Source organism: Colossoma macropomum, unplaced genomic scaffold, assembly GCF_904425465.1.
Source record: "Colossoma macropomum unplaced genomic scaffold, Colossoma_macropomum, whole genome shotgun sequence".
NCBI lineage: Eukaryota > Metazoa > Chordata > Actinopteri > Characiformes > Serrasalmidae > Colossoma > Colossoma macropomum.
This window is the reverse complement of record NW_023494787.1, coordinates 11,874,232-11,898,342: the sequence shown is the minus strand read 5'-3', so window position 1 is coordinate 11,898,342 and position 24,111 is coordinate 11,874,232. Positions and strand designations below refer to the sequence as shown.

General features: G+C 40.1%; 1 protein-coding gene across 4 annotated transcripts in view; it reads left to right on the top strand.

Annotated features, from left to right (window-relative positions):
• Positions 1–700: 700 nt before the first annotated feature.
• Positions 701–24,111, top strand: part of ep300b (E1A binding protein p300 b) — a 40,383-nt gene continuing 16,972 nt past the window's right edge. The window contains exons 1-17 of one of the 4 annotated variants that reach the window (XM_036566130.1): positions 701–2,885; positions 4,489–5,075; positions 8,884–9,051; positions 9,565–9,805; positions 10,544–10,657; positions 12,744–12,989; positions 13,496–13,601; positions 14,604–14,738; positions 15,870–15,987; positions 16,262–16,406; positions 17,415–17,492; positions 17,724–17,809; positions 18,418–18,570; positions 20,215–20,655; positions 21,907–22,122; positions 22,435–22,606; positions 23,153–23,271. In XM_036566130.1, the coding sequence (XP_036422023.1) occupies positions 2,792–2,885; positions 4,489–5,075; positions 8,884–9,051; positions 9,565–9,805; positions 10,544–10,657; positions 12,744–12,989; positions 13,496–13,601; positions 14,604–14,738; positions 15,870–15,987; positions 16,262–16,406; positions 17,415–17,492; positions 17,724–17,809; positions 18,418–18,570; positions 20,215–20,655; positions 21,907–22,122; positions 22,435–22,606; positions 23,153–23,271 (3,219 nt within the window). In that variant the 5' untranslated portion in view covers positions 701–2,791. Of the gene's footprint in view, positions 2,886–4,488; positions 5,076–8,883; positions 9,052–9,564; positions 9,806–10,543; positions 10,658–12,743; positions 12,990–13,495; positions 13,602–14,603; positions 14,739–15,869; positions 15,988–16,261; positions 16,407–17,414; positions 17,493–17,723; positions 17,810–18,417; positions 18,571–20,214; positions 20,656–21,906; positions 22,138–22,434; positions 22,607–23,152; positions 23,305–24,111 lie in introns of all 4 variants that reach the window. The other 3 variants (XM_036566128.1, XM_036566129.1, XM_036566127.1) reach the window with 3 other exon arrangements.

Sequence of the window (24,111 nt, the reverse complement as noted above, 5' to 3'; positions counted from 1 at the left end):
TCTCTGGTAAAAAGAAAGCACAGTGGGCTTTTCAGGATTGAAGTTGAGAAAATTATATTATTCAAACCGTTGAATAATAATGTCAAGTGTCCTGTCTATGCAGTTGGAAATGAATTTCAAATGTTCCCTAATCCAGTGATTGTCAAACAGTCAAGTACCCCCTAGACAGTCCACATATTTGCTTGATCCCAATTCCCAACACATAGAGCAAAAATGTGGACCCTTTGGCGGGCCCTGAGGGCCGGGTTGAGAATCCCTATGTAGTGCACTACAAAGGTCATGAAATAAAGGTTTCTACACCTACACCTAAGTGGACTATAGGGAGCCATTTGGGATTCAGTACATGAGCCCAGCCTATAATCCTTGGTGGTTTATGAGAAACACTGCTTCTGCACTTTTCTGAGCTTTTCTCCTTCAAGGATGTTCAATCTTTGCTCTTTTGGTTTCATCCACCAAGGATAAAACCAAAAGAAATAGCCTTTTGGGCATATGACCCCCATAAAAAAACAACAAAAACAAACAAACAAAAAACCAAATTTAAAAAAGGACATCTGGACCTTTGCAGAACCTTGCAAGTCTGAAATAGTGAGGAAATCCCAAGCACCAACTCCCCCACCCCCCGTTTTTCTAGTGTTGCTGTACCTCCAAGCCTCCCTCCCTCCCCCCCATGGCAAAGGAGTAGAAACAACAAGCCGCCATTTTGTTAGTGCAGGGCAGAGCGAAGGAAGCAGCGGAGACCGAGGGGAGCGCGACGGCAGTACGGCGGAGAGGGGGAAAAACGGGAAAAAAACACACACACCCAAACCGAGATAGGAGGGGAGAGAGCGGGCGAGAGAAGGAGGAAAAAGCCCTCTTGTAAAAGAAAAAAAAAACAACGGAGGAGTGTTAATGGAGAGGCGGAAGAGGGCAATAGATTTTAAACCGACGGGAAAGAGAAGCCTGCGAGTGCGAGAGAGAGGAGCGCAGCGCTGAAAGAGATTTATTTCACTCGCAGTCAGTTCGGTCACGAAAAGTGGAAAAATCCTCGTCCGCGGTTCGGCGAGGAAAAACGACGGAGCCGGTCGGTTTTTAAACGACAGCTGCGCGAAAAAAAGTGAAGGAAAGAGGAGAGAAGAAGTGAGAGAGGGAGAAGAGGAAAATGCAGGGGGGTTCAGAGCATCACAAAGCCTGGGGAAGCTTTCAGAGGAGCCCTCGGTGTGAGGGGCTGGGATGGGAGGCTGTGCTCTCTTAATGCTCTTCTTGCAGCTGCGTTTCGTTTATTGACATTATTCTCTGCTCTCTCTGCTTACCGGAGGATTTTTTTTCTTCTTTTCTTGCATTGCGAGCTTGTTAGTTAGCTTGCTAGCTCCTTATTCCTGTGGGCACACTTCTTTTTTTGCAAACTACTTTTTATGTTCAGTGAGCTGAAACACAAATATCAGTACTGATAAGAAAATCCAGCTGTCCACTCTGTATTACTGTAGCCACATTGCTCAGCTGTCCACAGATAATACTCTTGCAAGAAAGGTGGTGGGGGGGAGGTCCGGTGCACATCAAAATCTGGACCTGACACTTGGTCATTCGTCTTGAACTGAAATGATTTCTTTGCACGCATGAACTTTGGACATTGTGTGCACGAGGACAAGTTTCAAGTGCAAAAGCGATGGGCAGAGATTTCTCGATTCTGGCAAAGATTGTGGTCAAGTCTCCGTGCAGTGGATAATATCCACGGATAGGGTGAAATCTGCTGCATGCATACATGCACAAATATAGCCCTGCACATTTTATTGGTCACTTTGATGCTTTGTCAAACACTACTAAAACCTTGAGCAGGATTAGAGGAACACCCCTTTCCAAGTGTACAACTTACAGTTTAGAAACAGAAAAATTAGTACATCGAAGGGTAGGCTAGTTGTGGTTGCAGTCCGGGGGGTGTTGAGTAGTATTGTGCACGTCATTTCCGAAGAAGCACAAATGATTTGATCTTGACTGGGTTACAAGCATTTCTGAAGGTTTGCATGCATTCTTTATGTGCACTTCATAACTGAACCGTGTTCCCTTTGCACATTTCCAACCATCTAAGTGTTGTGTCTTACTGGAGAGAGTGGAAGGCTACCTTGGAGAAATTGCAGTATTGATGAGGCGACGTTTGGGGGACCTCAGTACAGACCCCCAAAATCAGAGCAAATCATGATGTTTGAAAGAAGCAACGCTGACTGCAATGGAAACCCAATGCAAATGGAGAATTTCTGGATCTTGGGCGTTTTCATAACCATTGCCTGAGGGAGAAATTGATAACCAAGAGGTTGTTTTGGCTTCCAGTGCATTGCTTAATCTACCATTTCAGCTACGTCTCCAATCTCTAAAGCCTCCACTTGGTCTCCAGCTATGGCAGTAAAGATGGATCCAGCCTTGGAGGAGAGGTCACGGCACCAGGTCTCCGTCGCCCATGAGGCTACATGAGTCCACACAAAGCCCTTAATGAACAGCTTCCAACACCGTCTCACTATACCCTTCACCCAGATTTCACTAATACACCACAACATCACTAAATATCACAAGGAAAGAGGAGATTTCAGCCCTTAACCCAGAGCAGAATCGAGGAGAAGATAACGTTAACTTATTTATTTTCGGATGAGACTTTTCCCTCCCACTGTCCCAGTAAGTTAAAGGGGGAGAGGAGTTCAGCTTGTCTGATGACTTTTTAAAAAAGGGAATAAAACTTGTAAAAACTCCCAGGACTTCGGATAAGGGAAACTGTACTGTCCTCTGCGGGTATCTATGCTTTAATAGTCATTTGTGGAAGAAAAATATGGCCGATAATGTTTTGGACTCCGGCCCGTCTTCAGCCAAGAGGCCTAAGCTATCTTCACCGGCTCTCTCCTTATCTGCGAGCGATGGAAATGGTAAAAATAATTTTATTTTATTTAAATGTCATTGCCTATCTAAGATAACACGGCTAAGCTAACGTTAGCATTAATGGCTGCGTCTTCGCTGGCTAGCTAGATAACTAGCTGTCGTTAGCTAACGTTGGCGTTATTTCTGCTGTTTATACGTATTGCATGGTTAATTTCTTTACAAAGGTTGTAATGCTTTCGTGATTGTTTTGTTTTGTTTATTTTAAACGATGAATTCTTCACATTTCGTAATTTGTGTTTGTGCTTGACGCTTTTGCCAAGTTAGCAAGCTGGCTATAGCTAACTAGCTAATTGGCTTTGTGTTTTTATTAGCTAGCCGGCTAGCTTTGCCATTCTTTGCCAGACTTATGTGAAGTATTGCGACGATATTCTGCAAAAGTGGGAAATTAAGGGGAAAAAATAAGATTACCATGGCGTATTTTTCCTTTTTGCAATTTAAAGTCGACTTAGTTCATGTGGTCGGTGAAATAACGTTAAATACAGTATATATTTGTAACTTAACCTAATGAAAAGAGGATAATGTTGTTACAATATATGCTTGGAATTGCCCACAGCAGATCATCATCACACGGTTGAAATTGCTTAGCTTACTGAAGCTATTAATGAAGTTTGTGATGCATGTTTTGCTCGCAGACGTTAAATTCGCGAAGAAATCCTCTTTATCCAAGTTCGTAATGTATTTTGTTTTAGCTACAGCATAGGGGTGGGCGATATGGCAGAAGTAACACTATGATGCTTTACATGATGCTAGATATTTTGTTTTTTCAGAGATTTATGAACAAGTTACACAAAATGAACCATCAGAACTGCAGGGCAGCATTTGAAAAAGACTATAAAAAACTGCCATTTTTACTTTTAAAAAATGTAACATAAACAAAAAAATGAATTTAAAAAGTTATTTTTTTATGATGCATGCAGTTGTCATTCTAAAAGTACTGACAGTACTCGTACTCAGAAAAGATATTGTGATGTAATTCAAAACATTAGTGATAATATGTCATCGTTTTCCTCTTACGCAGCATGATTTACCTGGGCAATTAAATGTAGTTCAGCATCCTTGAAATGCAGTTGTATGGTTTGCAGCTTTATCTTTTGTATTCAACCTTTCTGCAAGTGTGGCCATGAGTCCTCTCAATAAGCGGATGCGTTCAGTAATCTTGCTCAGTTTTTATAGCATTTAGATTTGATTTTATTCCGCCTGTGACCTGGCATGACAGTTCCTGCTGAAGCATGTATGAAGGCCCCCATTTTGTCTCACCATTTTTTTTGTTGATTGTTGTAAGGCCTGTGTGCCATGTGGTTTTTGTTAGTGCACCCATTATTCAGCACTGTGGACGGGGAGTGTTTTCTCCCCCCTGCACGCGTGATGCAGCCCAGTTCTGCTGTGTATTGGCCCACTGTCTTTCTCAGTCTGTGTTAGCTTGAGTAGGGCAGAATAATTGATGCTGCATGCTGAAAACCGCCCCCTTCCCTCGCTTCTCGTCGTTTCAGAAGGCTTTCAGATTGCCGTTTCCTTTTCTCTCCATTAATGTAGGTCTCAGGTATTTGTTTGTCATGTAATTCACTCTCTCTTTTTCTGTCGTTCTCTCAGATTTTGGTTCACTCTTTGACCTGGAGCATGACCTCCCTGACGAGCTCATTAACTCGTCCGACCTGGCGCTCCCTAATGGAGGAGTGGATTTGGGCCAGCTTCCTTCAGGCATGTCCAGTGGAGGTCAGTCAGCGCTGGGTGGCCCGGTCCAGGATGCAGCCGCCAAACACAAACAGCTTTCAGAGTTGCTATGCTCTGGAGCCCCTGCTGCCCACTCTGCGGCTTCCGGCAGCCCTGGTAATGCAGCCTCCATTGGGCTTATGGGGGGCCTGAGTGGGTCCCCTGGACCTCAAGGTCTGGGGCACCCAGCTTCACAACAGCAGCAGCAGCCGGGTATGATGGCACCTGGTGGCATGGTGGCTGGCTTGAACAGGGGTATGATGGGTGGTCAGAAGGGTAACGGGCAAGCGCAAGGCATGATGGGAGGGCAGGTGATGAATGGGGCGCCCAGGATGGGTTACGCCAGTGCAAATGTTGGTGCAGGGATGGCGGGTAATGGCGGAGTGATGGCTGACCCTCTACAGCAGCAGCAGCAGCAGATGGGGCAGGCGACACTCAGAGCCCAGCAACCAGGAACAATTAACAAGGTAAAGCATGATGACTCCCCACACACGCTCAAGCTTCTAACTGTAGTGTCTAAAGCCACAGTCAGACCAAAATAAATAAAATTTGCCTGGCGCAAAAAGCCAGTCCACTTGAATAGGAAAGGATGTGGGAACGTGAAAACGGGATCTGCATCCATTTTGAATAGGTTACCTTAACCCAACAAATTTGCAAGTAAGCATAAGCCAATAGACTTCTAAAGTTAAGTCAAGTTAAGAGTTCTCTATGGGGAGAAATAAATGCTGTTTTAGAAAACTGCCTGTATTGTATTCTGTGGTAAACAAAATGTTCCAAAATTATGTACGTTTTATATTTGAATATCAGTAGATCCTCCTAATCAAGTACACAGGACAAAATGTATCAGGTTTGAAACAGTTTTGTTTACCATAGGTTACTTGTAGAGTTGAGTATACTCAAAAAAGCCCCATGTGTATTTACATGCATACATAATGTGTAATGTGAGTAGGCCTCGTCTCAAACCCCAGTATGCTGAGTTTAGGGCAGTTGTATGCCCACTATACTATACCACCTACCCACCAACCACCTCCGAGAAGGTAGATGAAAAGAACACTTCATGAAAGGTAAAACTAATCAGGCTAATGTTGGTCTTAGCCTTAGCAGGGGTGAAAAGTTAATAATTTTATATCAAAATTGTAGTTTAAAAGAATACAGTTGTCAGATTGTTCAATAGCTGTTTAATATCCTAACTTTTATTCAACAGTGTTTTAACAACATTTAAGTGGGAAAATTTAACCTAAAAATAGAGCTTATGAACTAGCACTCGGGCATATTACGTTCTAAATTTATAAAAAAATTATTGCATTTAAACTGCAGTCACAATATTGGTAAGAAGAAAGCGCAATATTTTACCCAAATCGTTCAGCTCTGAATTTTAACATTGGAACATCAACATCAACAGATCTTATCAGTCTAGCACCAAGTTTTGATTTGACTGGTATTTGGAAATTTGAAATAGCTTATGTGTGATGGCAGAGACTATTGATGATTGACTGCAATCACAGGTATCTTCGCAGATGGAAGGTTTTCCATTTTTATGTGAAGGTTCGTTTTCTGAAAGTACAAGTCATTCTGATGAAACCAGCAGGTGATCTTGAATCAATGTAGGCAGGCACTGTTAGATAAAAAATAATAATAGGGATGCGCTGAAATGATATGATGCTGATATTTTTCACGTACACATCAGCTGATGCCCATTTATTCTGGCCTATAGTTTGCAAGACTGTTGGTTAGTTGTGGTTGTGTTGTCAAGTATGCAGCACATGGGTGTTCAGTTGCTTCTGATTGGAACTATTCAACAGGCTCCATGTTATTAGGTTGAATTTCTCATTTAAAAGTTGTAGGCTTGTTGCAGCTTTTGTGATTTTAAAAAATTGCACTCACTTACAAATTGTGATTTGCGATTTAAAAACTAGCGATCTTCAGTTGTACCAAAAATCATAATCAGAAATATTTGTCAACTCTAAATATCTATAAATTTATATACATTTTATGCCGATACTGATATCGTTCTGATGTCATTGTGCATTACTAAAAAAATAATGCTGTTCATTATGGAGTGGTGCAAACTAGGTGTTAGGAACATCGTTCTCCATATACTTTTAATGCAGCTGTTTATCTCGCAAGAATGCTCCATTTTCAGTGTGCTGCATTGTACGGTGGTCCTGTCTCACAGTCGTGGCTCTATTATGCTTCAGGTGTACAAATACACTGAAGTACTATAGAAAAAGTGAGTGAAAAGTCCTGTACATATTCTGACTACATATAAAAGCCTGGCCTGTCCTACTCCAGGAAACAGTTTGATTTAAAACAATTAACTAATGTTAATGTTTGTCATTTACATGACAAGCATTAACATTAGTTAATTTTTTGTCATTTACATGACAAAAAATTGGAAGAAATTATATTAGTCTGAAGTGATTTAAGCCCAATGTAGATATAAATAATATAATTTATTTTCAAATGTGTTCTTTGAACTAGATCAAATTGCAAAATGGCCATCCCACTTGAAACATGGATGTTGTGCAGCTCGTTGTGGAAATGGAGATTCCAGTAGTGGCATTTTCCTTTCTGTGTCCTGTGGTTTAGACCAAAATATAGAATTAATATATTAGGAGATCTGTAATGAAAGCATGTTTATAAAGTCTATTCCTAACCAGTATAAAAATGTTCACTGCTACAGATTTAAGGAGAATTCTGTAGGGCTGGACCCGAATATTCAACTACTCGGCTGTTTGTTCGTTGACTAGATTTTCAGGTTTTAATTTTGGGATTGGGATATACATTTTTTTATTTATTTATTTTATTTATTTAGGCAAAATGTAGACTGTCAAAGGCAAACTGCGACACACTGTAATATGTTTGGGGTTCTCAGGAGAAAGGTTAGTCAGTAAAGCGGACGAAGCCGCAGATGTGCTTTCAACATGGGCAGATTTTCTAAACGACAAATTTGTGGTTTTGAAAAAGATGTCGCTTACATTTGCTGCTATTATCCTGAATAACTCTTCTGCTGTACATGAAGCATCTGCTCACTATCAGTTAAAATTACGACAGTTTAGTCATGAAGGTTAGGTTATTGCCAGAGCCATTGCCACTACATATTGTATGGGTTCCTAAATGGCACAGTGCATAACTTTGGTCCAGCTGCTGTCGCTGCTGTCTAGCACAGTTTGGTGATTCTCCTGCTCAGACACATTCAACTCGTACGTAATTGCCAGGTTTAGCGGAGGTGAGTGCTAGACACTGGCCGTCCACCAACTGAATATGTACATTCCTTTTCTAAGGGCTCGTCCTGTCATCGGGAGTTGCCATGGCGCAGTTGCCCTCTCCTCATTACTCGGTGTGATGCTAGCCAACGTGAGTCTGCTAGCTGATGTAAAAAAAAAAAATTGGCAGTTAGTGTTCTCCTCCAAGTGTGCTGAGCTTCTATATTAACGTTGTGTTAATGGCACTTTGAAAAGATGTGGTGGCTGACTTTGCTTATCTCAGAGGAAGAACGTGCTAGCCTTCACCCTCCCAGCTTGGTAGCTTTGAGGGATAGAGGAGACCTAGCTGGTGGGTGGAATTGGCCATGACTATATTTTTTGTTTACTACCTCAATTTTCTCCTCAATTGTGTACAGATTATCAGTGTATATGGTCATATAATAACAGTTATCAACATAATCACTGTTCCATAGGGTCCAACATTAACATTTTTTCCCCAACTTGCCTGATTGGGCGAGTGGATTTTTTTTTTTTCTGAATTTTTGCTTTTAAAAACATTTTTCAAAAATAAATAAGCACACATACACACGTCTGTTCAGGGAAATAAATGCATTCTTAACATAAAACATTTATTCACTCACTCACTCATGCACACACTCACTCACTCACTGAGTGAAAAAATTGGAAGTAAGTGTGTCCGGGTCTTATTTCCGCTTTGCTTACATTTTGAATCCTGCCTCGCTGTGCAAGCAGTTACCAACAAACAATGTGTCTGGCTACGTTTTATATGACAAACAGTTGGATAACACCATTTTACCACATTGAGGAGGTGTTTGGATATGAAAATGAATGACGGCAATATGAAGTACATTCTTCTCCAAGTCGATTGTCGTCAAAACCGTCAAAACCATCAAAACATCAACTTGCCCAACCTGGCAAGTGATTTTCAGCACTGCTGTCCCTATGTAGTGTTTTACTTGCCCCGGGCAGTCAAGCTGTCATTAATGGTGACCCCTGCTCTATCCTTACTAAACCCAGTTTGTTAAGTGTGATCATTTCTTTCTTTCAGATGAATATGATGCCTGGTGCTGGTTCTGCCCCCTATGTGGCTGGATATGGTCAGTGCGGTGGTCAGTCTCTTGCTTCTCCCCACCAGAACAAAGCAGCTCTCCCCAACAGCCTTGCCCAGTTCAGCATGGACAAGAAACCTCAACCTGGCCAGAACATCCCAGGCCTGGTGAGTGGCATCACAAGAATTGGAGTTCACTCTTCTACACCTACTTTGTCTCAGCTTGGGGACTTTGCTCAATGGTTTGGAAAGATACACTACATACACTAAAGTAATTAACTACCTAGAACCTTTTTTGTTGAGTTTTATAATCTTAAAATGAACACTAACTTTTGCACTAAACAAAAGCAAATTACTGTTCACTGCCTCATGCCAAGGTTTCTAGTCAGCTAACATTACTAGCAAGCTAACATTAGCTATGACAGGCCCTAACATTATAGCAGCCTTAGTTGTATATCCAAAATAACATTGCATTCAAATAGTCATTGAAGACATCTAATTTGAAATTTCAGAAGGCACCTCTTCTGCTATCTATGGCAGTGTGGTAGTACAAACAATGTCTGTTTCAGTTCTTGGTGGAATGAATCGATTTTGCTTTTTCACACGTACCCAGGAAAGCTAGAATTATATGAGATGTTAAGATGTATGTTCTAAATGTCCATCCTCTCTCTGCCTCCTCAGCCTGGTTCAGGTGTGGTGGGTGGTGTATCTGGTCCAGGGGGTGCTGTAGCGCCCCCTACAGCAGACCCAGAGAAGCGGAAGCTGATTCAGCAGCAGCTGGTGCTCCTGCTGCATGCCCATAAATGCCAGCGGAGGGAGCAGGCCAATGGTGAAGTTCGCCAGTGCAATTTGCCCCACTGCAGGACCATGAAGAATGTCCTTAACCACATGACCCACTGCCAGGCTGGGAAGTCCTGCCAGGGTGAGGACCTGTCTATTGTTCAGATATAAAGAAAACCAAATTCACCATGTTTAATTAAATGGGGTTTTGAATAAAGGAAATGTTGTTTGAGGGGAAAAAAGTGAAATGTGTGAAAGGGATAATGTACTATCTCTGAATATAATATCTGAATGTAATATCTCTGAATAACTCTGAATTTGATCTAAAAATCTGTATTATTTAAATACTTGTTTACCAGTTTGTAATAAAAATATAATTCCTAAGCCAATATATATGAAAACATAGAACTGCAGAGGATGCTTGGACTCACTCAAGCAACTGAGATTTTGTCTCACACTACATGTAATAGGCAAAGCTAAGCAAAGCTGTTTAAGGAAATAGTCATAAATGTAAGTTGTGCAATTCTGAGTTATTATAAATGTGCCTAAAACTCAAAGGAAAATCTCTGAAACACAATAGGGAACAGATCACCTCTTTTGGTAACTGCACGCAACAGACAAGGATTCTCTTTATTCAGAACAATATTCAGTATTTTCTTGCTGGGGTATTTAAATACTAATCACTTTAAAACGCAGATATGTGAATATCAAATATCAAAAACTGGTTAAAATGGCCATCCTTACTAGGTAACTACCTGTGTTGCTCATCTGTCTGTTTGTTCAGCTGTTCGACTGCCTTCATCTAACTCTCCTGTGCATAGCTCAATTCTCTCTCTCTCTCTCTCTCTCTCTCTCTCTCTCTCTCTCTCTCTCTCTGCAGTTGCTCACTGTGCATCCTCGAGGCAGATCATTTCTCACTGGAAGAACTGCACACGGCACGATTGTCCTGTCTGCCTGCCTCTGAAGAATGCAGGAGACAAGAGGAACCAGCAGTGTGAGTATATACACACATTTACACATGCTTACATGTATGTTACTGTCAACTTTTTTTTTTTCCTCTTGATAATCAGAAGAAACTATGTCAAAGTCAGCTTTTCTGTCAACTTCTATGTTTATTGGGTTATTCCCTTTCTTTTTGTGTGAAACACAAAGAAATAGCCTGTCAAAATCAAATGAGTATTCTAGGGATGCACAGTAATTCTGGCCACTGAAACATTTTGGCAGAAAATGGTCAGAAGTTACACTTTTGAGTTTCCACCAAAAGAGAAAATAGTTAGGGAAAAGATTAAATAGGACTACCACGAAATGTCAAATTACATTTGAATAAAAACGGGAAATAATGAATAAAAACTCTGTTTGTTTCCTTCCCTCTCCTGCACCAGTCAGTGCAGGCACGTTGAAACAGTTTGAGCTGCAGTGCCAGAGAGCAAAGTATATCTAAACCTGAAAAATAGGGGAATTTGTTTTGTTGTCAAGGATGTTGGATTTCATATACAAATACTGTAGCCTAGATGTAATAAGATGTAGTAATCTTAATTTTTTTCTATGTAAATTGTTTTTTATGTATTTTCAGATCAGTTTTGTTGTATTAAAAGTAGACTTTATCGGTGATAAAAGTGTGTTCTTTATTATTTTGTAGTTTAGTATGTTTATTCAAAAGCATAAATAAAATGGCAAAAAAGTTCTGACTTCCAGTTTCTGACAAGATGTGTCTTAACCACTGCCAGGAATTTTCATTGCTGTGCATCACAAGGATGTTTGTTGAATTCAGTGAAAAGAAGTTGCAAATCAGCAGTGCAAAATGTCCATTTGGATGTTTAAAGCCATCTCTGCAGTGGCTTCTAGCATATTTCAGGCTAATGAGTAAGAGCAACTGCCAGACACATGCAAGAGCATGCTATTGCTGACCGTAAATAAAGGAAAACAACAGTCTGTTTAATTTTGTGTTTAAAGGTATAAGAACATTTGCAAACATTCAGCAGCTTTTTTAGCAACTCCTGAACGAAATGATACCTTTACTTTCAACGTTGACTGCCAGAAAGTTTTTTTTTGTTTGTTTGTTTCTCTTTATGACAAAGTTCTGTAGTGTAGTAAGCTAGTAAGTGTGTAAATTGTTCAGCGGTTTACACAAGTACAAGGCAGTGAAGTAAGGCGCTAGTTTAGCTGCTTGGCTGGAGCCATCTGCAGTTTTTTTTTTTATTTTATTTTTTTTGGCCACAATTCATTGCGCTTGCGCTTTCGTTAACACAGCCTGTTTCTGTTTGACCTGGAGCATATTATTACTGCTTGCTTTATATGGATTAAATGTCAAAATTGCTTGGTTTTTCAGTGCTCGTTTATGTCTCTAAGTAGCTGCTGTCTACATAGTTTGTTCCCGTCCACTGCATGAGACCGACGTTTACTTACCTCAGCTGTCAATCACATTTAGCCAACATGGATCTGCTCTGGCAGTTTATATAGCGATTTTAATTGTATTTGCTCTGAATGAAACAGCAAAATAGACAATAGTTGTAGTCAAACGCGGAAAGTATAGGCTATTTGTGCATCTTTATCACTAGAAAACAGATAAATACCCCAGAAAATCAGAATAACTTACATTAGAAGATGACATCGCTGCTTGGTGAAGCGCTTCTGCCCGCCATCTTCAAACAAAAGTTGCGGCGCGCTGCATCGCGGGATTGCCTCAGCGGCTGAGGAAACATCCGATGCTCTCTTGATATTCGGCCAAAATGAGGTACCTCAGTAGGCAGCATATTTGAGATATCTAAGAATTAGGACAGCCTTCTTGTCGGGAGCGCACATATTGTGACGTAAAATGCTGTCTACGTAGAGAGCTCACTAGGTTTTGAGACACACCCATTGTCTTCTTGAAAAATAATTTATAATTCAGTTTATTTTTTACTTGACACCTCTAAAAAGCACAAATTCTTTGTTTTTGTTTTTTGTCTTTGTGTTCTGTCTTTTTTTTTGTCTATTCTTTTTTTTTCTTCTTTCTTAATTTTTTTTTCTTTTTATATCTTCCTCTTTTTTTTGTTCTTTTATTGTCTTTGTCTTATCTTTCTCTCTTTCTGTCTCTGTAGCTCTGTTGGGTGGAGCTGGTATGGCTCTAGGGGGGTCTATAGGCGGTTCTGTCCCAGGTGGTGCCCCTGCTGCCCCCAGCCTGAACCCCCCAGGGCAGATTGACCCGAGCTCCATCGAGCGAGCTTACGCCGCCCTTGGCCTCACCTACCAGGGCACACAGACGACAGGGCAGAACCCACTACCACCCGCCCCCACGCCTCCCGGGGTAGCGGGGCAGACGGGCATGAGGCCACTTAACAGCGTGGGTGAGTAAATCCACACCTATGAGTCCCAACAGCAGGGCTGGGGGAGTTCGGTCCTGGAGGGCCTAGCTCAAGGATAGTTTGGTAAATTTCCTTCTCAAGCACACTTGATTAGACTCATAAGTTACCTAATAGATTTAGTTGGTGTGCAGGAAAATCGCCAGACTGTGCAGGACTTTGACCCTCACCTCCCCATCCCTGCCTTTCAAGGACAGAAATACAAATACAGTATTGTTCAAAAGTTTCTAAATAAATAACAATGTATGCCTATTGACAGATGTTAAATGATATTAATATGTTGGTACTGTGTAATTTTGTAGGTTTGAAATAAATAGTATGAAGGTATATAAAATATAATGAAGATCCGGAATATTCTGTAATATGTTGAATAAAATGCTTAATATTGTTTGCTGTCTAATTAATAATATTTAAATCTTTCTTGTGTAAGTTGTTGTTATGTATATAAATGTATTAAAATTAACATGTGCATCTCACTTCTTTTTGCACAGGTGCCAACCCAATGGGTGTTAATGGTGGTGTTGGCGTTCAGGCCCAGAATCAGCAGCCCAACCTCCTACCAGACAACCTACTACACCGAAGCATCAACACGCATGGGTACAAAATAATGCAGTAGACTAGTGCAGTACTGTGCTAATGCTGCAATACACATTAGGGCAGTCACAACATTCTGTTGAAATAAATAAATAATAACATTATTTAAACTTTACTTTCTTGATAAATCAGCAGTCATAAAGTGTCAGTTTGCAAGATGATAAGGCATATGTAAAATTATCTACTGCTCTCTTACAGTAAGAAATCTGATGGAAACACCCATTTATATACATAGTGCCTTCAGGACTGTGCCTTTTTCATTTGCCTGTGAGGTATTTTAGAATATTTGAATGCTGAAGATGTATTATTTATTAAGTCCCCTTTTTTTGGACCTTTTAAACTCTTAGTGCAGTTACTACTATAATCTGTTAATCTGTATAATCTTAACATATGTTTGATGCTAAAAATGTGTCCTTTAGTAGTTATCTGCTGATACCAGTATGATTGCGATAGTATCTTGCATCCTATCTACCTTTGAGACTGTATGTCAGTTTGGCTTTAGACAGCTTGCCATGGAAGTATTTCCGCACTAAAGAAGTACTTTGGGCTTTGTGTTTAGCAAAAAAAGAAGAGTTGCTTCCTGGAAGTTCGCTACTGTTTTCCTCCCCCCTGCCCCCAGTCTCTGCATTTTACTACTCAATTCATGCACTGTCCTCGTCTAGTTTGCTGCTACCCACAGCGCAGATTTGTGGGTTTATTAGTCGACTGGTCTATGCAACCCCTACTGTGTTGATAGCACACTACCACACTGCGCTGTAATGTGTTATTGGTGCACTACCACATCATTAGTGATGGAAATCACTTGCTGTTTGTTCAGTCGATTCCAAAGTCTGAATACCAGCATATTATAGGATATTTGCCCCCCGTTATATGGCGGGGTGGCTGCAGATCAGTGGTAGGTTGTTTTCAGCTACTTTTATAAGAGGTTTAGGGCAGTTGACCCAAAGCTTATACATAGGTATCTCTCTCTCTCTCTCTCTCTCTTTCTCTCTCTGTCTCACTCAGTCTAATTAACGAGGGAGCAGGAGTGGGGGGGTTGGGTTCTGTTCCTGTGGCCACGCCCCCCTCCGCAGCGGGGGTGAGGAAAAGCTGGCATGAAGATATCACACAGGACCTTCGCAACCACCTTGTTCACAAGCTGTAAGTAATGCACACACATACACGCGCATGTTCACACAAACCCATGCAGCCTCATCAAACTGACCAAATCGTAACGAGCAGATCCCCACTTATCCAACAGATACATACACACACACTTGTCACAGATGCTACTGCTCACTTTAGTCATCTCATACTGGGAATGGAAATAATGAGTCATTTTCTTTTTTGTTTGGTTCATTATCAGTATCTGTAGTGATGACCAGCGTTGATTTGAAGGGAATGAAAGAAAAACACATTTTCCTCGCAGCAGTTGTACTTTCCAAAAAATAAACATGTTAAAATCGGGATCATGACTCATTACTTAATGCAGTTTGATTCAAGAACAATGTCTGTTCTACAGACTGTATTAGGGCTGCAAGGATCAATACACCACCATGATGGTAGCATGCTAGCTATGGTTGGCTAATCACCACCATAACAAGGCATTTTTTGCAATGAGAGCACAGCCAAGTGAAGAAAATTTCACATCAGAAGCAGTAACTTTGATGTGAGTGGCAAGCTTTCCACATCGTGTGTTGTGCGAATGACAACAGAAGAGATGCATTGTCGCCATTTATTCCTGCTACATTTGTCAGTTTTTCTTTGCTGCTGTGTCATGTGACTTGGCATAAAGCAAGCTTGCCTTAGCCTAATTTTGGGCTGTTGATTTATGATACATGCAGTGGAATAAGTAAGTCAGTCTAATGCCAACATTGACCGATTTGTGTGGGTTTTTTTTTTTATGTAAAATGAGTATGAAATGTATTTACATACATGCCACCTGAATGCTCATCACACATGCAGTCTGTGTGCGTATCCTTATGTAAGGCTCTCAACAGGCTACAGTCATTTGTAGGTTGGAGAACAGGTTGTGCAGTTGGTTTCTCTTTGGTCTGTTTCACAAACAAGATTTTTGCAATTATTTTGTTTATGCTTTATAAAGCAATTTGATTATGCATTTGTTCATATGGTTATAATCGTTGTTTATATATTTCAAATTCTGTTGTAGATGTTGCAAGTTTTGCTATGTAAAAAGTTAGTAAATACACATTGTTTATCACAGAATTGGTGTGTTAAGGAATTATGGGAATCGTGGAATTAATTAAGAACACTGTTTGTCTGTTGGAGCAGTGTGCAGGCTATCTTCCCCACTCCTGACCCTGCGGCTCTGAAGGACAGAAGGATGGAGAATCTGGTGGCTTACGCCCGAAAAGTAGAGGGAGACATGTATGAATCTGCCAATAGCAGGGTGAGAACACACACACACCAGGTTTCTCAAACACAGATATTGTTTTTTCTGCGGTTCTTAGTCGTAGCTTATTAGCTCTAAAATGTATTGTGTTTCTATGTTTGAGTTTTTAGTAAGGATACAAAGGCTATACTTAGTTTGTTGTTTAGTTTTTGTTTGTTTGGCTGTTTTAAAAAAACACTCTGATTACTTGATTACTCGATTAATAAGACAATTAATAATATAATTCAAAGTGACAGCTTTTAAATAGACTATTTCATATTTATCCCCCCAGGCGGAGTACTACCACCTGCTAGCAGAGAAAATTTATAAGATCCAGAAGGAACTGGAGGAGAAGAGAAGGACGAGGCTGCAAAAACAGGGCATAATGGGCCAGTCGGGCATGCCAACCAATGCACTACAGCAGCAGGGGCCACAGAGTGCGTACACACACACACACGCACACTGGGGTAGACATTGCCTATTCCCCCATGCACGTGGCCACAACGCTTCAAATTTTGGCCCCTAAAAACGCAGAGGCAGTGGCCTGATTAATTTTTTAATTTTATTTGTATTGTTTGTCGTTTTAGAAACCACCAGACCAGCTGAATTTTCAGGCATTTATAAGTATCCACCATTGATACAAAACATTTTTCACCCTCTGACATGAGATCCAGAGCTTGTTTTGGAACCAATTGCATCAAATCAGATTTTGTCAGAAATGAGCAACCGTAACTTTACCGTTTCTACTGTGGTAGCTGGCATAGCAGCAATTGACAACTTCTTTCTAGAACTCCAAGCATTTCTTTATAGTGTGCTGTGATAGCTCTATGATTAAAATCAGACTTTCCTGCCAATAACTGGTTTGACGCTGCAAAAGTGAACGATAGTCACCTCAAAAAAAGAATTGAAATTCAGAGTTCAAAGTGGATGAACGAAATTATTTCCGGAAGGATATGTTGTTGAGCATGTCAGTTTACACAGCAGATACAGATTTAAGTGTATTCTTTATTAAGAGACACAAAAGCATTGCTGCAGCTTTCAACAGAAGTGCTGTTGTAGTGCAGCGATTTTCAGTGATTCCATTTACAAGCCTGCAGGGCCAATTGATGAAAGCCTGCTGATGGAGGTTAGTTAGCAGCATCGAATGATACATCGTTAAATTAGTAACAATATTGTGAAAAATAAGGGTCCCATTGTCATTTGCTGGTTTAACTGGTATAATGAAACAATGTGGAGTGGACCTCAGGGAATCATAGCAGAAAAGGACAGAATGAATGTTTTTGGGTGCCGAAGCATTCATGTTCATTTTAAATGCAGTGTACATAAACATGTTTCTGTATTTATGGCCACAAGATTGGCTTAGTATGCCGAGTAATAAGTTTATATATACAAGTTGCTAAAGGTTCTTGTGTGACAATGTTGACAAACTTCTCTCTTTCTCTCAGATGGCCCTCTGGCAGATCCATCCCTCGTTCGACCCACTGGACCAAACCAGATGGTCAACAGAATGCAGAATCCTGCTGGTACACACACACAGACACCACACAAAACACGCTCTTTGTGGCTCCATAATTAAAGTTAAATAAACTAGGGTAAAAGGACTTAACCAAGACCTACTGCTTGATCAGACCTACTGTGTGATCCCTCCTCTGCTGCATAAAGACCCACATAAAATGTTTAAGGAACTTGATGTAAAATAACTCTTTGATTGGAAACACTAACTTTATTCTCAACCCTCTTTCTCACCTCTGCAGGTATGAATCAGTTTGCTCAAATGGGAATGCAGAGCATGGCTCAAAGGGGGACACCTCCACTGCCCATGGGTGCTAACCCAAATCAGGTAATCAATACGGTAACTAATCTACAGTTTTCATGCTTCGTCAAGGCTTGCAAACACCCAGAAACGGCTCTTTCCACAGCTCCAACATGCGTGATTCAGCTCATTACAACGTGCTTTGTGAGTTGAATCAGGTAGCAGGTAAAACACTAAAATTATGGGGTAAAAAGGAGCTCCATAACTGCATCAGTTTAAGAATATTAGAATAAATTTAATATGTTATCAGTAAGAATGATACGTTATTCAATAAACTATGCACTAATGTTGTGGACAAAACAAAATTCGTGGTTTTTCAATCCAAAAAATTTGATGACAATCAGATTAACCCACTTGGGGAAGGGGTCTGAAGCGCAACAGACATTACAAAATGTTCTTATACACACTACATGCAATAACACAAAACGTACATAGTGTGTCTTCAAATTTGTGAGGATTGTTCTCTAATGTGTTAAATATTTTCTTGAAGATTTGTCATAGAATTGAATGATGTGCCTAATAAATTGGCTTATTGGTGTAGAAATGGGATGAGTAGTCTATCGTTTGACTGAGTTTCACTGAAATGAATTGAATACATGCTTTTTTTTTTTTTTTCCTTTGTTTGTTGTTTTTAGATGGGTATGCAAGGAGCACCCCGAATGGCTCAGCCCAACATGGGTTCTCTGCAGTTCATACAGAACCAGAACCAGTTCCCTGGAGCTGGCTCTGGGCCAATTCAGAGCAGCATGGGACTGAATCAGCCGGGGCCACAAGGACCACTGCCTCAGGTCAGCACTCTGATTCCGTGTTTGGTTTGTGTAGTAATCGATGTCTATAATTTCCTGTAAATACTGTATCAGCATACACATCACAGGAGCTAAAATACTAATCATTAGAATCATGTAATTATTTAGTTTGTGGGTCAACAATATTCCGTCTTTCGTGCCATCAACTACGCTATCAAACATCGCTGTGATTGCAAAAGCAATAGCTCTGTATCGGTGTTTGATGGTATCAGTGTTAGTTTGACATTAGCTTAAGTTACATGAGCTCTATTAATATTCTGCCGTCCTCTCCGCTGCTTTCATTATCTAGCTAAAGCAAAATAGAACTAGACATTAATAGTCAAATTAAAAAGTCAGTCATCAATGTCAGTTGTCAGTTAACAAATAATTCTCAATGATGAGGGCAAAACTGCAGAATTGATCTATCATGTGCCTACCTGTGACAGATTGATGAGAGAAAACTTTGCTGAAGGGAGATGGCTGAAAATTTTTCCTGTTTATTTTCGTCATACAAAGATTTCTCTTTCGCTGGCTTAACTCTTTAGCCTCTTTCCGCTCATGACGTCGGACAGCCGGGATACTATAAAAGGTTTTTTTGGGTTTTTGGGTTTTTTATTTATTTATTATTATTTTTTTTATTTTTATTTTTTTTTGCTGTTGTCAGTATAGTCATGAAACATGCAAGACACCTTGGCTATATTTTATCTGTCAGGATGCTTCATTAACTATCACAGTATTTCCAGTAGGATTTTCTTCAGTTGTGGTGGCAGGCCCACACTCCAAACCACACCCCCCCCCCAAGACAGTTCACTTAAAATAATTTTGTTACTAAATACATGTGTAACAGAGTAATTAGTAATCAGTAACCTACTGCACTTCAAAAGTAATCTTCCCAATATACATATCGTTGAGAATTATTTCAGTGATGTTTATTGAAGTAACATTACCAGAATTATGATTCACTGAATTCGCGAACGTTAATGGTAGGTTAGCCGGACCATTATTTGACGGTACAATATTAATAATAATACTAATAGCAGTAGTAGTAGTAGTTATTTGGCCATGAACATCAATAGAGAATAACTTTACATTGCGAATGTTCTTTTACAATGTAAAACTGTAATCTTACTTAACATTAGCTTGTTTAATCTACCTTTTTGTTTTCTCTCTCTCTTTCTTCTTTTTCTCTCCTTCTCATCGGATGCATAGACATAGAAAGACCGGGTTGGGTGTCACCACATGTCTCGACTTACTGTATTCGTCTTTTCAAATTAAAACCCTCTGCTGAGTTTTGTATTTGCAATTTCATGACATTTCATAAAATTCAGAAGCAGCGTCGACAAAATATATATATATATATATATATATATATATATATATATATATATATATATATATATATATATATATATATAGTGGAATCATTGTATCGGTGCACATACATTGCGGCGTTGACCTGTTGGTATGTCAGTATGGCAGCAGCGACAAGTGTTTAATCAATCCAATATCTATAAATGAACTTCTAGTCAATCACATTTGTGATTTCTGAAATATTTTTTTTTTAAATAGGAAGTAAACAAAGCTGACCTAACAGTGCTCTCTCTCTGTCTCTCTCTTCCTTTCTTTCTTTCTGTCTGCCTTTCTTAGATGTCCACTCCTCCATTATTGCCGGTCAGTAGTCCAGCCGTTCCAACTCCGCCTGCTGTTCCAAGTTCTGGCCCACTGGGGCCTTCCCCCAACCTCCCGTCCTCCACACAACCCCCTAACTCGCACACACACTGTCCACAAACACCCAACACACACACACATGCTCCACCCCTGCAGCAAAATACACCATCTCCTGCTAGGAGCCTCACCCCCAATCCTCATCAGACTCCGCCCCAGTTGCCTGGCAACCACACGCCCCAGCCACACACACCAAACTCAGTCACCATGGCCCCTCCTGCCCCGCAGCAGCAGCCAGAGAAAGCCAATCAGATGCAGCCGCAGACACACTGTGGTGGAGCCTCAGGAGTTCCTCAGGTGGGGCTGGCGTCGTCTGTGCCTTCCCAGAATGCTCTGGGGCTGAATGCTCACCCTCACACTCCGGTGAGTTGCACAATTTTTGAAACTGCCTTTCTAGACTGCTGTCTGCGTTATTCTTTTCATTTCCCTAATTTTAACAGACAAACCCGAGTTCTGTTTTCAATTTTATTATGATTCTTTGGGAAAATAATTCAAGAAACTAGACATTAACTCCCAAGTTTCACCACAACGTGATTATTTTGGTACAATCCAGAATTAAAAGTACACGGAATATACAAATGTGAATGGAGAAACTATTTAGTATTTATTGTAGCATTTAGACAGTTAAATCAATACATTTTATTATTTTAGATTTTACAGTTAAAAATAGCGAAAGATAGCACCGATCTGATACTGGGTATCAGATCAGCAGAAAATGCTAGATCAAAGATCAATGAAAAAGGAATGTTTCCGGCCCTATTCTGTCACAGACATAGCTCTGCATGTAGCACCACAAAACAAAGTACAGTCGCATTACACTCTTTAAAAAGATGATTCTTTAAGAGTTCTTTAAAAGCAATGTTTTATTTAAAACCATGAATTTTATATAGAACCCTTTCTTGCTTAAATGAAATGGTTCTTCAGATTGATAGTTCTTCTGTTTATACGCTTGACATAACAATAGCAGAACTCTTGTTGGAGCTATATCGACCTATTTTCAAAAAGGGGCTATATAGAACCAAATGCAACACATTCTCCATTAATCTGAAGAACCATTTAATATATATTATAAATAGAGCCATTCTTTTTACTAAAGAACCCTTGAAGAACCATAATTTTTAGTGTATAACATCATTAATCATGCAATAATTTTGCATGATAATAGGGTTTAAGTAATTTGAGCATGGACTATAAATATATCTTTCATTTCTATTTGTATTTTAAAGAAAAGAGTATCAGCTTGATATTGGAGAGGCTTTCTTGTTGGTATCATCATCTGAAAAGTCAGCATTACACCTCTCTGATCTCAGATAGCCTAAAATCGAAAATATGAAATTCTAACAAAATGCATTCCATACCTCATAAGCAGTTCCAGCTTTCCAAAACGCCTGCAGTAAATGCAGTTTTACACTTCTGTTTCTAGCTTTGATCTGTCTTGCATATTCAGATACAGAAGGACTGCTATTGCTCATTGCCTAATTTGTGTTTGTAGCTCTGTTTTATTGGCTATTTTCTCTGTTCTGTACTCTTTAAAGTTTTCTTTATTTCTTAATGTCAATGTATCTCTTCTTTAATTGGCTGATGTGTAACTATGCTGTTCTTGCTGTTCCTCAGCCATCTCAGAAGTCATCTCTGGATGGGCAGGTGTCTACACCAGCCTCGGTCAGTTTCCCTGACCCCCAGCTGACTTCAGTGGAAGGCCCCTCCCTGGCTGACCTCAAAACGGAGGTTAAACAAACAGAGGAAGAGGAGGAGAACGAGGCAGAGAGCAAAGCCTCAGGCGCAGTGTCCACCATGCAGGAGGAGATGAAGACTGAAGAAAAACCGGAGGTGAGAGAAAATGAGGTAAAGTGATAGTTTGGCCAAAAATCTAACATATTTTTTCAGTTTTGGTAAATGTAGTAAATCAGCCAAGACATGTTTGATGTCTCAATTTTGCCTTTGTAGTTTTGCACTGGAGCTAAAAGGCTAATATAGCTAACAAGCAATGGAAGATTTTATCTCATCAATCAGCACCATTCAAACAGTACCACTAAATCACAAACTGAATTTTGTCTGTACTTCTGCTGAAATCATTCCAGTGTCTGTGTTGTTTGTGTTGTGTGATCACATCTAACATCTCTCCTTCCATTGGTGGGACAGATTAAGAAGGAGGAGCCATCTGGTGATGACTGTAAGGAGGAGCCTATGGAGACGTCGTTAGCAGCGATGGGAGAAGAGAAGAAACCGGAGATGAAGACTGAACCCAAAGAGGAAGAGGAAAAACCTGCGACAACAAACAGCTCCACCACCAGTACACAGAGCAAGAAGAAAAGTAGGCTTATATATACATATTTTTTGTGAAATACATATTTTATAATGACAGATATTCACTTGGAAATACATATCCCACCTAGCAAATGTGTATGTCAGATGTATATCCCACAAATCAGTGTGTATGTTAGGTGCACAACACACTATACAAGTACCCCAGTCACCACCCTTACTTTTTTCATCAGAGTTTGCGCTTTTTTCTTTTAATGGAGAAAAAATTTCATCATCTTCAAATTTCATACTCTATAGATTCTATGTGTATTTTTTGCTGAGTTTAATATATTAGAAAAAATACAATGTATACTAAAAATGTGCCATAACCTTTGCACAGGCCACTTTTATTTGGCTTTATTTTAAAGTTCAGCCAATAAACAGTAGTTGCGTATTAAAATATGTAGAAGTTGTCTGTTGAAGATGTTTACTTTGTTCCATTGTTACAAGTGGATATGCTGTATTTTAGAATGAAACTTTTGTAATTTGACCACAGGTTCCCAAACCTTTAAACATGTATACACACAAATGTTTTTTCTGTCTCTCTCTTTTTCAGTCTTTAAACCAGAGGAGGTCCGGCAGGCTCTGATGCCCACTCTGGAGGCTCTGTACAGGCAGGACCCCGAGTCTCTGCCCTTCCGCCAGCCGGTGGACCCCCAGCTGCTGGGGATACCTGTACGTATTCGAACTAGTAACAAAACTAACCTGGTAAGGCCCTGCGCTCACACGCATTCTGCTTCCTGTGCTCCAATCAAAAAACCTAGCTCTAGAGTCATTAGAATCATGTTTCCTTTTCCTCTTTCTATCTCTCTCTTTCTCTTTCTCTTTCTCTCTCTCTCTCTCTTTCTCTCTCTCTCTCTCTCTCTCTCTCTTTCTCCTTCTTTCTCTCACACCTTCCTCTACTTGTGATGTCTGAACGAGAGAGTGTAGAGAAGTTCACCCAGACTGTGTGCGTGTGTGTATGTCTGACTTCTCTGACCCTCAGCTCACTGTACACCACATAATGCAATGAATTCTGTGGCTGTGTGTTCATTGCTTTGCTGGTGAATCAGGTCAGTGTGGACCAAATAATTTTGTTTTCTCTGAATAACTTATTCATAATGAATTATGTACTTACTTATATCACTCAATTTTAAACATCCACATCGGTTTGTGATTGGATTGCAGTGATAAAAATGAATGTAAGCAAAACTGGCTGTGTAGTCCAAGTCCAAGATTGTGGTTTTAATGTGTCACACCTCAAACCGCTTCATAGCACATCGCTTTATGTAGAGCTGATGTCCATGCTTGGTGCCCGATGACTGTTGCTCGAGTTTGGCCTGATGCTTACATCTGCTAAAATTGCCACTAAATCACCAGAATAGCTGTATACAAAGTTAATAATAATAATATGATCCTTGACCTGCGCTGAGAGAGGGAACAGAAGGGATTTTACTTGGACAATAAAAAGCCTCTCTCTGTGTTCCTTAGCAATCTCTCCTTTTCAAAACTCATGGCCATATCAATCAAATTGCA